Here is a 15888-nt window from a genome sequence, read left to right as displayed (position 1 = left end):
ATTAGAATGTCTTTCTAATGTACAATTCCATAATCATTCGAAGTGCACCAAAATATGATGATATAGTCAGTTCCCTTTAAAAAAAATTTAGGTTATTCGCCACAGTCTGGAGGTAACAACACTCTCATGAACCCTTTTTAAAACTTTGAACAAACATGAGAGAGTTGGCTATAAATACAAGAATAAACATAACCAGATGATTTACAACGTTTGGGCCCATAACATACAAGAATGGACATAACCAAAATACAAAATTAAAAAACAAACAAACAAACAAAAGTATGATCACGACCGACAGTGGTTTAAAGAGATTTTTTTCTCCAAAAAGAAAAAGCAAAAGCATTCCTCGTTCTTTTCATCTTACTCATTTTTAATTTTGCCGGTAAAGCTCAAGAAATTCAAAATTTGCCGACAGAAGTTATTTAAACCTCCATTAGGCCTAAAATAAAAACTTGTTGTATTGCCCTTTGGGTGCCAAAACATGGTTCGGTCGGTTGGAAAAGATTTTTTTTTTAAACTTTTTTTTTGTCGCTCTCTTTGGGCCGATATTTTCAGATTTGAATGTTTTTTTGTTTTTTTTCCCGCCCTCTAGTTTTTAATGCTTTAATACATGTGCTTCAGCGTCATCATTCCATTGATATCTTTTTCACCTCATAATTATCCATGGTTTGCACGAGTGAGAATTTTGGAATAATTTGATTTTATGCATTTATATCTCATTTAAACAAACAAAATACATATATTTTTATATTTTTATTCATTAATAAAAAAAAAATCTTAAAAACGGTTAAAAAAAAAAAAAAATGCCGACCGTACATTTTCAGATTGCAAAGGGCAATGCAACAAGTTTTTTATTTTAGGCCTTACCCCCCTCCCCCAATTATTGACGCCTCTGGAAATGAAACAAACTCTAATTGGTGGTGGTCCTCGGTCGATGACGGGGTCATCTCAGTAGATCGACAGCCCACGAGACCGACATTGATGAATCTGTTTACTAGACCGATTAAAAAAAAATCTTAATACAGAAAAGTTAAGAAAAAAGAAAATAAAGAAAAGGAGAAAGTTTTAAAAGGTCCTAGAACCTTTACATCAACAGCCAATGACACCGATAAAAAAAAATTAACAAAGGGTGATATAAAACGTCGGTCTTGTTCGGGCTGTCCGTCTCGTGGGCCATCGGTCTTGTGAACCCTCAACAAAATTGCCGTTGTTATAGCCAATGTTCCTTAATGACATCCGTAATCGGTTATTACTGCTCACTGCATGAGAAGGTCGTTTGTGTGAGACATGTCATACCATAAGTTTCCAGATTTTCGTAAGGACCTGTAAGGGGAAAGAATAATTCAGATTGCAAACAAAATAATAATTGTGACATAAAAAAGCTAAAACACCTTACAAAATTCCTCTGCAACGAGTGATAATTCGTATGCTGTCTTTAACAATAATAATTATCCTACTTCAGATTATTAAATTATTCAAAAGCTAACGTAGGACAAAAAAGTACTACATGTATCTTACCCTACATTCGTCTACGAAAATGATGTCAGGGTACTGTAGCAATGGGTGCTTGGGGCGGAAGGGGTATGGACTGGCTTAAGGGCAGAAGGCAGTGTATATTGATGGAAATTGATTTAGGCCATTTCCTCCATGTTCATAGTGCCGTCGAATTCTCTCTTTTAATTACGTTCTTTGTGTTCTACATTCTACTTTAAAATGCGGGTCGCCAAACCAGATTCAAGAGAAGCGTGAGTATTCTGGCAAAGTGAAACATTAGTTTTGAGCTTTCTCATTCTTTGAAGATGATGTTTATAAGGCCGGTGTTTAGGCTGGGCATAATACCATCGATGCGTACGAATTCATGGATCACGCCATCTTCGGCTTGCAGCAGGTATAGTCTAGGGAATGGGGTCGCGAAATTAAATAACACCACCCAGATTCTGGACTTAAGGAAAATACCGGGAAAATACTGGCACCCGGAGCCAGGTTATACAACTTTAGAGCTAATGATAAACTTTCAACAAACTATTTATCATGTCATCTGAACGAGGAAAAAGAATTACTATGAAAAGAATTACTATGAAAATGATATTACCTGAGAATATCAAACATGGCGGTCCAGAAAGGCTTGTTGATGTATGGAATGTTGTGCTTCTTACAAAGAGACTCCACTTGTGGTTTGATCTTTGAGAGGTTGTGTCTCGGCATAGTTGGGAATAAACTGTATTAATAGTAAAATACAAACATATATCAGGAAAAACAGCAGTAAAAGCGATGTATCAAAGGCAAATTAAAATCAACAAAAACAACATTAAAAACCGGTACAAAATAATACAAAGTAAAAGTTATATTTCATTGGCGATAATAAAGATTTATCAAATTTATTAATAGTGTGACAAAGTGAATTTGTTTCAAGGCGTCATTAATTTTGCTATTAATGATCAATAATATTCTCGAAATGATGAAACGAGATTGTTAACAAACATTATTTCAACAGAGTACCAACTTTCATCTTATATATAATGTAAATCCATGCATCTATTGAGCAGGCACGGGAATAATTCTCTCTCATTTTCTAGCCTTTTCTTTCCTTTTTTTCTTCTTATCCCACTCCTCAACTGGGGGAGAACACACGCCCCCCCCCCACCTCTGTGTCTACGTCAATGTGTAATGCTACTTACTGATGCTCAATTTGGAAGTTGAGATGACCCGTAAACCAATCAATGAAAGGGGAAGATTCGAGGTTACATGTAGCATGCATCTGCGGATGATAATTTGTATTATACATCATAATATCATTGCATAATCAAGTGATGTCATGAGAGAAGAATGATTAAGAGAGGTGAAAAAATATCATCAGAAATATTGTGATTTTTAAAAATAGGAGTAAATATTCCCCCAGTTTCTGATCTCGTGAGGTGGCGCCAAAATATCGTTATGTTTGACCGAACATAAGAGTAAACCTGTCTCTAATTTGCGAACGCGACTTTACTTGGTTCTATTTCATTTTGATGAAGAGCGCCATCTCAATACCAAAGCGATATAACCACTGAAACCGATCGCTTAATATTTCATATTCAACCGCATCTTTTTGTTAATTATTCAAATCCCTTTTTTGTTTAGTTTTCTATTTTCACTTATCGCCCTACTCTCTTTGCAACTTTACCTTTCTCCACCTACCCTACCCCCCCCTCTCTCTCTCTCTCTGCATACGCGTCTCTGTTTCACTCCTCTCTCTTTCTAACTGCCTACCTTCATTATAATTTTATAAGGATTAATTACCTGAAGAGGGACCCAGTGTTTATCCTGTTCATCATGTTCCACTGCCATTGGAATGTGGTTCGACTGACTCACCCATACAAACCACGCACTCTGGATGACCCTATATAATTATGAAAAGAAATAAGTCATTTACACAAAAAGTTAGACGTCCTAACGAATTAAATTCATTAAATCTATTTTTTTTAATGTCAAATTAAAAAATGTGATATAACAATCGTTTATTTATGTATATTTTATTTCTAGGATGAAATTACATTTTTTTTTAATGTAAAGTAAAAGTGAAATAATTTTCTCCAACAAGGATGAATTTGATAAGAATTCTATATAAAGACGCCTAACGGAGTTTTTTTAAGAAAGTGTCAATCATAATCGCATTAATCAGTATTCTTATTGACAGAAAATTATAATGGTACGTCAATCTTACAAAGTACTGTTTCATTGCCTCTGTCAACCAATAGATTACTTTGAATTTTAAACAGTTTATATTTATTTTTATAAAATCAAAAGAATTAGGCAAAAGTAAATAACTCACCTTCCAAGATACAAAATGATATATGCTCCAAAAAGCCCAGTCAAGGGTAAGAAGAAGTAGAAATAACGGACGAAATACAACATCATAAGGAAAAGGTCCTGTCAAGAAAGCATATCAAAAATGTGTTCAATCCACAAACTGTTTTTTGAGCGATGTACACTTTTAGCAAAATGAATGGCTGAATAATCTTAAAACATAGAAAACTATATACAGAATGATTAAGCAAAATAGTTCATGCGGTTAATAAACAAGATTTGTATTTCGTCCTTTCCTACTTTATGTTTCATGTATTATCATATACAGAAATATATCGTTGTTATAATATTATGCCTGTAATGTTTTCAAAAAAATTCTCACCAGCCATTCTCTCCTTTTGAAGACAAAACGCAAAACTTCGTAGTAATAATATACAACCAGCAATAACGGAGACACTGTATGAAAAAGAAAAATATGAAGGAAAAAAGTTAAGGTAAGATGAGAAACATAATAAAGATCATTGCATTTTCTCATATCTCGGATGTCAGGGGCCCTAACATTGTTAAAGGAGGCATGTCGAGTACTATTTTTTCAACAAATTTAACGGCAAAAATTAAACCATTTCCGAAAAGAATTTTTACAAACAATGAAGCTCCGAAAGCAATAAACATTACCAACAGAAATGTTGAAAAGGGGCCTAGCTACACCTCTTTAATAGCGAAGCGCTGGAGGTGGGTGAAGTCTATTTCGGTTCGATATTAAGGTTTGCACATAAAGGAAATTATGCATATATATTTTCCTTTTCAATTACATTTACAAATATTTGCTTAACAAGGTAGTTCTGCGTTCATCGATTAAAGGTAATTACGATTTATACGCAACACAGTCCATGATTATTTTTTGAAGCTTTATGCCTCACGAGGATAAAGACTGTACAGTATTCTCTTTTAATGAAAATAATTTCTCAAGTCTAGAAAACTAGAAGACGCTGTCAAGTTCTTTGTGTATAGTCTTCAAAATCGAAGTTTGCAATAATTATATCTTCAGAAAAATAAGTTTGAGGAATACTGTTTTACTTACAAACAGTGAAGTATTGATGTTGATGTTGGTAAGGCATGAAACCTTTCTTTGACTTGGCCATCTCAACCGGGATGGTGTCACCAACCAATAGGAAGACCTCCATTTTGATGTCAGGATCCTTATCGATCTAAACAATCGAGGACAAAATAAAACACGAGATAAAGCTTTTAGTTTAATGATGAAATCATAAAAGTGATGTCAATGGCTGACCTAAAAAGAGTAACCTTACCCCCCCCCCCTACGGGGCAAAATGTCAAATTTTCAAATTGCGAGACCAAAAAAAAAAAAAAAGTGTCCTCTCCCCCCCCCCCCCCCCCCCCCCCCACGCTTATTCAGCGGCTGGCTGAGTCGCTGCGAAATTTTTGGCCCGATTTCAAAATGTTAACCCCCCCCCCCCCCCCACCCTTGAAAAAATCCTGCGTACGCCACTGGTTGTATGGTTGTATAGTTTCCTGCGTTCTGATTGGTTAAAACTATACAACCATTCGATTGATGTATAGTAATGTTTGTATGGTTGAGAAGGCTAGAAGCATTAAGAAAAAAAGTAGTTGTTAATGGATAATTGTATGCATAACAGTAGCATAAACACTTCTAATTTGCTCAAACAAATATCTTACCACATTTGGTTTAGAGTGATGCAAATAATGGCGATACTTCCACCACGATGCTGACACGCCCTGTGTGGTGTGAGATAAAAGAGAAGAAAAGAGGAGAGAGAGGGTCGGAGAGAGAGAGAGAGAAAGAGAGAGGGGGAGAGAGAAGAGGAGATGGAGGAAGACAAAGAGAGCCAAAGAGGGAGAGACACACAGAGACAGAGAGGAAGTGAGAGAGAGAAAAAAAAATGTGCGGGCGGGAGACGAGGGTAGGGCAAGGGAAGGAAGAGGGAGAATAGAGAGTTAATTCTTATTCTTAAATTACTCGTATTTCCGCTAATTACAATGCTCCAGTTTTGTCACACTTAATCTTCAATCACTATCAAATCCTAGACATCATAATTTCTTTAAAAGATATATTTAAAAAACCACCTGAATTCCAGTGAACACCAGCTTCTGAGCCATGAGATTAGCCTTGGTCGACTTGAAGACGGACAGGTGGCCGAAGTCGTGATTGAGCCACGACCCCTGCGTCTGACTGGTCCCGATGAGCACGGCTGCGAGGATCCAAGAGAGAACGGTCCCGCCGAGGAGAGAGACTACCAAGTAGGCTGCGATCTCCAGTGCGATGATGTGTGAGAGGTGGAAGACGTAGAACCAATAGTTTGGCTCGTAGAGACCCTGTTTGGTGGGGGAAAAGAGGGAAACGTTTCTTCGGTGGCAAGTCAATCTACAACAATTATAGCTCAAAATAAGCATCATTATATAGGAGATTTATAATTTAACGACGACAAATTCTAGGACAAGTCGAACAATAGTAATACCTGAATGGTTCCTTGAAACAAAATTTTAAATGGTTATTTGAATAATTATGGGAAAATCAATAATTTGAAAGCTTTGGTTAATCAGAAAATATGGTAGCGTTCCGACAATGCGTATCTATTATGTAAGAAAGATTTTTACTCAATGCGACACAAGACTACTGACATTCCTGATTTAACATTATCATCCTAAAGATCGTAAAAGATATTTAAGCTTTCAGTTTTGACGGCACAAATATAAAATAATTGGAATAGTAGATAACAAGGTATAGTCTACAATGAATAATATTCCTGTCATCGAGCAAACAAGCAAACAAGCAAAGTCTAGTTATGTAATTATGATTCATAATGCAAATACAGCAAGCAAGTTTATATATATTACCATTTTCTTTGTCAGGTCTCTGAGGTCACTGAAGTCTCGAGAGAGGTCAGATATGTGCTCATCATAACCTTTGACCTTCCCTATTCGATACATGTTCAAATACTTGCTAACGTATTGACGGTCTCGATGGAAAGCGCCGAATGCATCCTAAGTGAAATTACACAAAATACAATTAACGTACATTAATTTGTAGAAAAATGAGTTTCTTATGAAAGTAGTAATGAGTAAACTAACAATATTAATACAAATAAAACGTGTTATCTCGAACAAATGGTGGGGCCTGGATATGTGACCACCCCCTCGCCCCCAACTCATTTTTGGAGGTACTTCCTGTTAAATTGTCGCGAGTCAAGTAACAAAATAAGGAATTTTCCCTAAATGAACTTGTTGCATGCAGCCCCAAAACATGTTCATCCACTTACCTGCTGGTCAATAACGACGGCACTGACTTAAATACCAATATTATCTGGGTTTTTTTTTTCCTTCAACATTCTTTTTATTAGCTACGAATGTAAGGGCCTTTCATTTTCTGCTGAGCAGGGGCGCAGGGACACGTCCCCCCCCCCTCAATTTGTTAAGGGGGATCGTCCCCCTTCCCAGGAAAATTTGAAAAAGTGCACACAAATGTATAGCAATTACTGACTAAAGACTGCATCAAACTTTTAGGCTCTGGAGGGCCCAAGAGTGCAGCGTTAGACTAATACAAATGCGAAAATCTTCTTGCTCGGTCGCTACGTTCCCTCGCATAATATCCTTCACAATGCTCCCTCGTCCCTCGCGTTTCGTCCCCCGGTCAAGAAAACAAATCGCCGCCCCTGCTGCGGAGGATGTATTATTTTCTTGGGCGATGGCACAAAAGATTATTTCAATATAATAATAATTTGTATCTACTAAAGTCTGAACCCTTCTATTACTTTTCTTGTTCGTCGCTTTTCTCATCTTGTCACAAATAACAAATAAAAATTCCCACTTTGTGAACACTCATTTTTTGTTAATATGGTAATCATGAGCATTTCCCACCGAAGTATTAAACCTACCGAAGCATCTTGTCCTGCGTAGTGACTGATGATAGCCTTCCCACCCGGATGTCTTCTTGACCATTTGCTGATATCATACACGTCACCGTCTATCACCAACCACTTGTCTTCTGGCAGGACATGGGTTCGAATCTCATCCCAGGTGAAGATGGCAGATGAGCCTGGTGTCGGCTCGCTAGAGCGGTTTCGAAGGGTCGCATCGGCGGGGTCTGCCGATTTAGTGCCATTTGACCGAAGATCTCTTGATGTCCGCATGATGATTGCAAATGAATTCGAAGTCTTTTGTAGAGAAACAGTCAAGAGAATGTTTGGATAGACTAAACAATCGTGAGTAAATTATCATGGGAAAATCCGAAGACCAACAAAACCGACAATCAGTGCGTCGATTGGTCTCGTGAATATTACGAAAAGATACAAAACAATCATGTTAAAGAGAATCGCGAGACCGGCATTGTCAGGGTTTCGTGAACTGTTAGAAAAGATATTATGCCACTAGACCAACATTGTTGGTTTTGTGCAGGGCCGTTCGTTTACTGGGTTGTTGCTTTTATAATAGCGCCTATTCAAATTATGACAGAAGTTTCGTTTTGAAATGAATAGCACTTGACACTATCATTATTATTACGATAGTGTCTCATGCGCTGTACTTTTCCAATTCATAAATGACTCGCTCAAATGCCACACAGGGCCGAAATTGAAATAGAGATACCTTGCAATGTCGCAAATATCCGGATAAAATAATCCATGTATACTTACTCTTGATGTATGAGAAATACGATCCTTTCAGAGGTTAATGATTTATGGATTTTCAATAACCAATGTATGCATGCTCTTCGGACGTGTATCGAATCATAATGGCCACCCCTGTACGTGTGGTTTCGAATGATAACTGTGTCAATATGGCTTTCTGACATGGAATTAGGGATGCTACTTTTCACAATGTCCATGTGTGCTTCATGATGATTAATCATCTTTCTTAATTGTTGATGAATTTTTGCAGGAGTACGCTTTACAAAATAATAACCCCACCTAATGTATTTCGTTGCCATGCAGCTTTCCAGCTGCCATGACAACCATTGTGATATAGCAAAGACAGAAACCCATTCGTTTGGCTCATCATTTCCATTCATGACGCCTGTGTATTGAGCGAGGCGAACTTGAACTGGAACATCGTTATGGAATATTATGACCTTTGAGCCCCGAGTAGCGATCAGCTCATGAAATCAAAATATGATCGTACCATTTCCTTATCGAGTTCCTGCTTCGCCCTTGCAGTATATAATTCAGCACGTATATGACCATGATGTCAAGTGGGAGTAATATGAGGCGGGAAAGGGTTCGATGCCCGGATAGATAAGATGGGACCAAATGATAACTTGAAACGTAAGATGATCAATTATGTCTCAGCTTGACAATAACATTTCAGACTTTGAAATGGATGACAAGAGATATTATGGGATAGGATTGTAGGCACCGATGTCTTTTTCCCCAAGAAAGGTAAATACAACAGTGGCTTTCGTTCGAGAGAAAATTATGAAGAACCATGAATATCAGTGAACCATTAGAAGTCCGACTTTTATTCATATAATGGAGCCTTGATTCCAAGTTCAAGTTCAATCTTATTATCTACACTTTAAAAAAAAATAACGAACAATCAAACAATTATTAACAAGCAATTAAAAAAAACTGGTATAGACAATTAATGGTTTAAAAAGAAGTAATACACAACAAAATGTGGGATTAAAAGGGCAATACATTTTTCGACCTATCGGAGGTCAATCCCCCAAAACATTGATTATTATAAAAGAGTTGATATATATTGGTTCCCTTGTCATTTTGTTTATTTGAATCAGGCTTCATCACTCTGTTCTCGATAACTAGCGCGTCGGAGATTCGTTCGTCCTACCAAAGAGATACCAGTTTGTGGTATCTCTTTGGTCCTACCAATACTAAACTTTGAATTCAAAATGAATGTTGACATTGAACTTTCATCATTTCTCTATCGTCCCCTCTCCCCTTTTACGTTTTCCCTCCATCTCTCTCTCTACTCTCTGACTCTTTGACTCTTCACGATCTCAATCCCTCGAACCTTTACAGATTTCTTCATGCATCAAGACGTGTGTCGTTAACACATCACAAGAATTCAATCACAGACTTTCAAATAAGCCCATGCATATACTCTCAACCAGGAAATTGACAGTCGCATATATACTCACGTTATGTGTCGGAAACCTTGGGACGTGAATATGAAAGATGCTCAGGAAATGAAGTCAAGAATATGAATGTCTAGTACTCTAGCAAAACCGTGCTCTCATACTCAAGTATACCATTATATCATTATTAAAAACATACCTTGTAACATATTATGTTAATTATCTAGCTCTGCACCGTGAACAACTGATCAAACAGCTCCCAGGCCCATAGTAGAGCTAGAGCTAGAAGAAATGAATGTCACTTCTCCAGAGGCCTATACATTTAAGCACGTTACAAGAATTCAACCGCACACTCTCAACAATAAAATTGGCGTTTGCTGCTCACGTTATGTGTCGGAATCCTTTGGGGCGTGAATAAATGAATGATGCTCATGAAATTAAGTCAAAAATATTGTGGCGGTCTAGTAAACCGTGCTCTCATTTTAGTAATCAAGTATATACGAGGTTAATTTCCTTGTCCGAAACTGTTTGTATAACGCAACGGCAATTAACTGCTTCATCATGGAGAGTTCAAAGTGTGTCAGTAATTATTATGCTTGATAATGTATTAGAAACATACCCCGTAACACATTAGCTCTGCATCGAGGTATCACCCGCTCAACGTCATCAACAGCTCCCAGGTCTATATCTGATCGAGAAGAGAGAAAGAGAGAGAGAGAGAGAGAGAGAGAGAGGGAGAGAGAGAGAGGCAGAATAAACGTAATAAGATAAAGAAATTACAGGTGCAAATACCATTATTGTATCAATGGACTTGAACATGCTTGATGTTGGCGTTGGTTACGGTTGGTATCGATTTCAACAAAAATGCTGTAACCCAACGTCGGGTTTGAATTCAATACGTTTGGAAATACCCTTGTAAATGGTCTTTTACATTGATGAATAGATGTACCGCATGCGAGCTGACGATGCTTCCCTCTATCAAAGGGTGTGGTAAAATACCCCCCCCCCCACATTGTTTGAAAGGGAAAAGGTGTATAAAAAATATCTCTTTGTCATGTCTCATGAAGCTTCCACACTCTTCTCAACATTTGAAAAATATAAAAAGTTCTGCAGTCCGTGCTATCGTGAGGGTGTATATTTAGCAAGGAGGCCGTGTGAAGAGCCAAAGTGACAGCTCCATGTCGCTCCATGTTTAATGGCTTCATAACATGGTGAATAATAATAATAATAATAATAATAATAAATAACATATTCTGAATGTCTCTCTATTTGGTATTTATGCAAATTGTACTAACTAAATAGTTACCACTAGCGTGTCCTGGGCAGCAAAAGAAACAATAATGTAAGAAAGAAAGAACCCGCCCCCCCCCCCCCACTCAGTGTTATTTAGGGTACGCATATGCGTGTTCCAACCGACCCCCCTCCCTTTTTAGCAAAAGTCCGGTGTGTAAAGTCAATACGGCTCGACCTTTTTCTTTTGTATACGAGCCTTTTTCAGCACACCCCCCCCCCCCTTTTCAGCAAAAGTCCAGTGTGTAAAGTCAATACGGGTCGACCTTTTTCTTTTGTTACGAAAAGGACATTTTGGCAACACGCATGGGGTCCGTCCGTTCTCGGAGTGGGGGACCGGGAGAAAGAAAGGACGAGGCGCAGTATAGATCAGGCGCGGATCCAGGATTTCTTAGGGGAGGGGGCCCAACTTTTTTTCTTTTTTTTTTTGCTCCCGAAAAGTCGCTCAGTGGGGGGGGGGGGGGGGGGGGGGGGGGGGGGGGGGGGTACAGAGCACATTTTTTTAAATTTTTTTTTGCTCCCGAAAATTTGAAAAACGCGCCGGCCAAAAATTCGCTCATTGGGGGGGGGGGGGGGGGGGGGGGGGGGGGGGGGGGGGGGGGGGGTGTGAGCACATTTTTTTTTTTGATCCTCAAAAAAATTTCAATTTGCACCCCCCCCCCCCCCCCCCTTGAGCGTCAGGGGGGGCCCAACCCCCCAAAAAGGTAAAAATCACGTGATTTTACATGATTTTTTTTCTCAAGGGGGGGCCCGGGCCCCCCGGCCCCCCCCCCCCCTGGATCCGCCACTGGTATAGATAATTCGTGGCTCGGCATTCTTGATTGAAACAGAGCACCCAATCCTGTCAGAATATTGTAGAAAGAAAGATAGAGAAATAAATACCTAAATGGAGCTATATGCCCAAGCTCGCGAGCCCTTGTTTCTTCTCGGAATACAGTCCAGAAGCCGGTGTTTTAGGACAAGAAGCAGTAAATGATTCGTAGCTCGGCAGTCTTGAAGGTATGTGAAATAGCATCTAATATATCAAAAGGTACAACGTAACTGAATAAACAAAAACAAAGTTAATGGAGCACTTTCCCCCTCCGCCTACCCCCCCCCCCCCCCCACCCAAGCCTGTTGAGCACCAGCTCTGACTCCGAAAATATGCAGACGAATATAAGCCCCTATTCGAATGTCTTTCACAATATAAAATTTTCATTTAAAAAAAATATATATCCCGCCTGACTTGAGATGGCTACTTCCCATAAACTTCCCGGAAAGTAGCAATAATTTCGTCGCTGTTTTCACGAAGTGACGATAGTGAAAAAAAATTGCATTCACTTTGCGTGACGATTTTCCTCACTACCGTCACTTCGTGAAAACAAGGACGAAATTTTATAATGAACCGCCCAAAACCTGCTCCATCTCTCCCTGCAGTGCCCACGCCCCCTCAACTTCGTACTCCCCCGGTAGACATCAGCTAGGATCCACCCAAAACTTTGCATGGCCCAAGGACCCAATTTTCATTCTTTTTTAATTTCTCGGCTGACTTGAGATGGCTCTATCCCACAACCCCCTCCCCCACCCCCTTAACCATCCCCCTCCCCTTTCCGGTGGATAGCAATACAAAAATGCCCAGATCTCGCCCCACCCCCTTTTCGCGCCCAAACCCCCATCAACTTCATCTCGCCTTAGGGAGCGCGGAGCTTCGGAGAGAAAGAGAGAGGTATCATGGGGGGACGGAGCGGGAGAAGAGGGCGGATTTGAGGGAGGAAGGCCAAAGACGAGAGAGAGGAAATAGTGAGAGTGTGAGAGAGTGTATATTTGAGAAAAATAGGAGAGAGAGTCAGAGAGCTAATTCCTGGAAAATAACATTTTTTTTGTTTTCATAGGTTTTTATTCGTTTTTCTCAAAGAAAATTGTACATTTATAACATAATACATTGGATACAAAATAACAAAATAATTTAACATAGGTCTTTATAAATTTACCAATGATCTTTTACATTTACATACAAAAGTTACACCTCTTCATTTTCCTTTGGAGACAAAAAAAAAAATTATATATATAAAAAAGGGAAAAAGCTACAAAACACCTACTACCCCCCCCCCCCCACACAACATTTAAACACATAACATGTACAACAGTATACAAAACACACGCTAACATAGAACGAGCAACAAAAAAAACAAAAAACAAAACAAAACAAAAAAAACAAAAAAAAAGAGAAGAGAAGGAGGGTCAGGAAGTTGTATATTGAGAGAAAAAAAAAAAAAATGAAAAAAATGAAAACATTTATTCTACACTTTCCAAAGCTTCCCATTTCCTTAAATGAATTGAAAGTGTGTCTCTTTCCATTGAAAGTTTTTTCTCTTCATTTCTATTTTCCAACAATCTATATTCTATTTCTTTTGCTTTTGGAGGGTTTCCCTTCTCTCTACTGTGGAAAATCATATATTTAATCAAAATTAAAATGTGGTTCAATAATTGCTCTGTTTTAAATGTAGTGTCATCTATTCCTATATGAATTTCTTTCCAGGATAATTTCTTCAAAATTGGTAAATTAAGTCTATCTCCACATTTCCCCCAGACTTCCTTTATTGTATTACATTCAAAGAATATAAATTATGTTGATAAGTTTCTTCAAAATTTTTGCAAAATGAGCACAAACCATTTTCATGGAACCTGAATCTATGTAAATGATGATTTGTATATAAAATATTATGCAATAATTTGAACTGAAATTCTCGCAGTTTACTACTGTCATCCTTGGTTGAACATATATCTTTTCTACTTCTTTTCTTGGAATATTGTAAAGTGTCATTAAATTGCCGCCTGCCGAGTTTGTTTCTACATTCTTTTTAATTTGACTCTTATATACCATTTTTGCAGTTAAATCTTCAAATGTAAACACTTTCTTTGAAAAAATAAATTCTAAACTAAAGCCAGTGTGAATTGCTTTTCTTAAAGGTTGAACATTCTGTTTCCATTCATAAGGGGCTACGTTATAAATTTGTTTTACTTTATCAATTTCCACTCTGCTCAAACCTAACATTATAAAATGAGCTTCAGGTTTCAATTCTCCATTTTCTTCACAAATGTGATGAATTCGATATATATTTTTCAAAAACAAAGTTTCCTCAAATAAGGTTTGACCTTCTAGTTGAATAAAATTATTATTATACAATATTTCATTCCCTTTGTATCTCTCTTCTGTTTTAACATATTCTTTCATATCTATCCATGCTTTCAGAAGATTCTGATAAAAGGAAGGTAACATAAGTTTCACTGTATCTCTCCAATAATTGCAATAAAATATTAAATTACCTCCTATCGGTCTCATTAAATATTTAAAGTATTGTTTCCACTTGATATCATGAGTTCCTGTTACAAGCCTTTTTATCCACATTATTCTTTGTGCTTTTACAAACAACCTAAAATTCATCATTTTGAGCCCACCCTGCTGATAGTCTAACATCATTGTACTTCTTTTAATTTTATCTTTACCTCTCCACAAAAAATCAAAACATATTACTTCCATTTCTTTGTATACCCACTCTGGAACTGGCATTAGTGATGTTACATATGTCAATTTAGAGTATCCATATACTTTCATCAATTGAATTTTACCCATTAAAGTTAGGTCACGCTGTTTCCACCACGTCAGTAGTTTTTTAATTTTGCTCAATATTTCCTTATAATTCATTTTTTCCTTGATATCTACATGAACTGAAAAATAAACACCTAATATTTTAACAGCATCTACAATTTTCCCAAACGGAAATGTGTTATTAGACACCTGTGGGCCCAGGGGCAGAATATATGTCTTATCCTTGTTTAACTTTAATCCTGATATTTTATAAAAACCTTCTAAAACGTGTTCTATTTCCTTAACTGAACTCATATCTTTGATGAAGAGTGTTATATCATCAGCATATAATACTTGCTTTATTTCTGTATTTCCAAAACAAATTCCTTTTACCAATTGATTGTTTCTAATCGTATGAGCTAAAATTTCAATGCATAAAATGAACAGGTATGGAGATAATGGGTCTCCTTGTCTAATTCCTCTTTCAACTTTAAAATAACCTGTTGATGCGTTTCCATTCATAACACAACTTTCAGTATTAGTATAAAGTATATTCACCCATTTACAAAACAATGGTCCAAACCCAAATGAATTTAAGACTTTGTATAGAAAACAATGAGAAACAGAGTCGAATGCCTTTTCAAAATCTAAGGCCATCAAAAAAGCATTTTCCTTATAAAAAGAAGTATGAAAAATCATGTCATCTATTGTTCTTATGGCTTCTCCAATGTTTCTATTCTTAACATATCCAAGTTGATCAGAAGATACAATATCAGGTAAAATTTCTTGCAATCTCTTTGAAAGTATCTTTGTTAAAATTTTATAATCCACATTTAAAAGAGAAATCGGTCTGTAATTCTTAATAAAGTCTGAATCTTTATCTTTTTTATGTATCAAGGTGATAACTGCTTGTCTCTGAGAGGCCGATAGTTCTCCATGATTAAAGGCTTCATTAAAAGATGCAAGGATTAGATCTCCAATTACCGGCCAAAATTTAAGATAAAACTCTACACTTAAGCCATCATTTCCTGGTGATTTATTTAATTTCATATTTTTAAATATTTCTATACATTCCCTTTCTACTATCTTTTCTTCACCTAAACCCCTTAAGGTCTCGTTCAATTTTGGCATGTTACTAGGGAAAAATTCTAAACCTCCATCTAGTACAACTTCTATT

At 37.3% G+C, this 15888-nt stretch overlaps 1 protein-coding gene across 2 annotated transcripts; it reads right to left on the bottom strand.

Annotated features, from left to right (window-relative positions):
- Nucleotides 1-843: 843 nt before the first annotated feature.
- Nucleotides 844-10303, bottom strand: LOC756151 (acyl-CoA 6-desaturase). 2 transcript variants are annotated; one of them, XM_030973591.1, is made up of 12 exons: nt 9917-10303; nt 7701-7979; nt 6664-6810; nt 5893-6141; nt 5485-5544; nt 4868-4994; nt 4169-4242; nt 3812-3909; nt 3280-3379; nt 2679-2758; nt 2093-2218; nt 844-1323 (listed from the first exon to the last, which is right to left on the bottom strand). In XM_030973591.1, exons 2-12 carry the CDS (start codon nt 7953-7955, stop codon nt 1257-1259), a joined length of 1383 nt encoding a protein of 460 aa, XP_030829451.1. In that variant the 5' UTR covers nt 7956-7979; nt 9917-10303; the 3' UTR covers nt 844-1256. The 2 variants fall into 2 exon arrangements, with proteins under 2 accessions (XP_030829451.1, XP_030829450.1); XM_030973590.1 differs by having other exon boundaries at nt 10053-10303.
- Between the last annotated feature and the right edge of the window lie 5585 nt (nt 10304-15888).

The sequence above is a fragment of the Strongylocentrotus purpuratus genome, unplaced genomic scaffold, assembly GCF_000002235.5.
Source record: "Strongylocentrotus purpuratus isolate Spur 01 unplaced genomic scaffold, Spur_5.0 spur5_scaffold_6, whole genome shotgun sequence".
NCBI lineage: Eukaryota > Metazoa > Echinodermata > Echinoidea > Camarodonta > Strongylocentrotidae > Strongylocentrotus > Strongylocentrotus purpuratus.
Note: the sequence above shows the minus strand (reverse complement) of the source record. Positions and strands in the feature narration are given on the sequence as shown.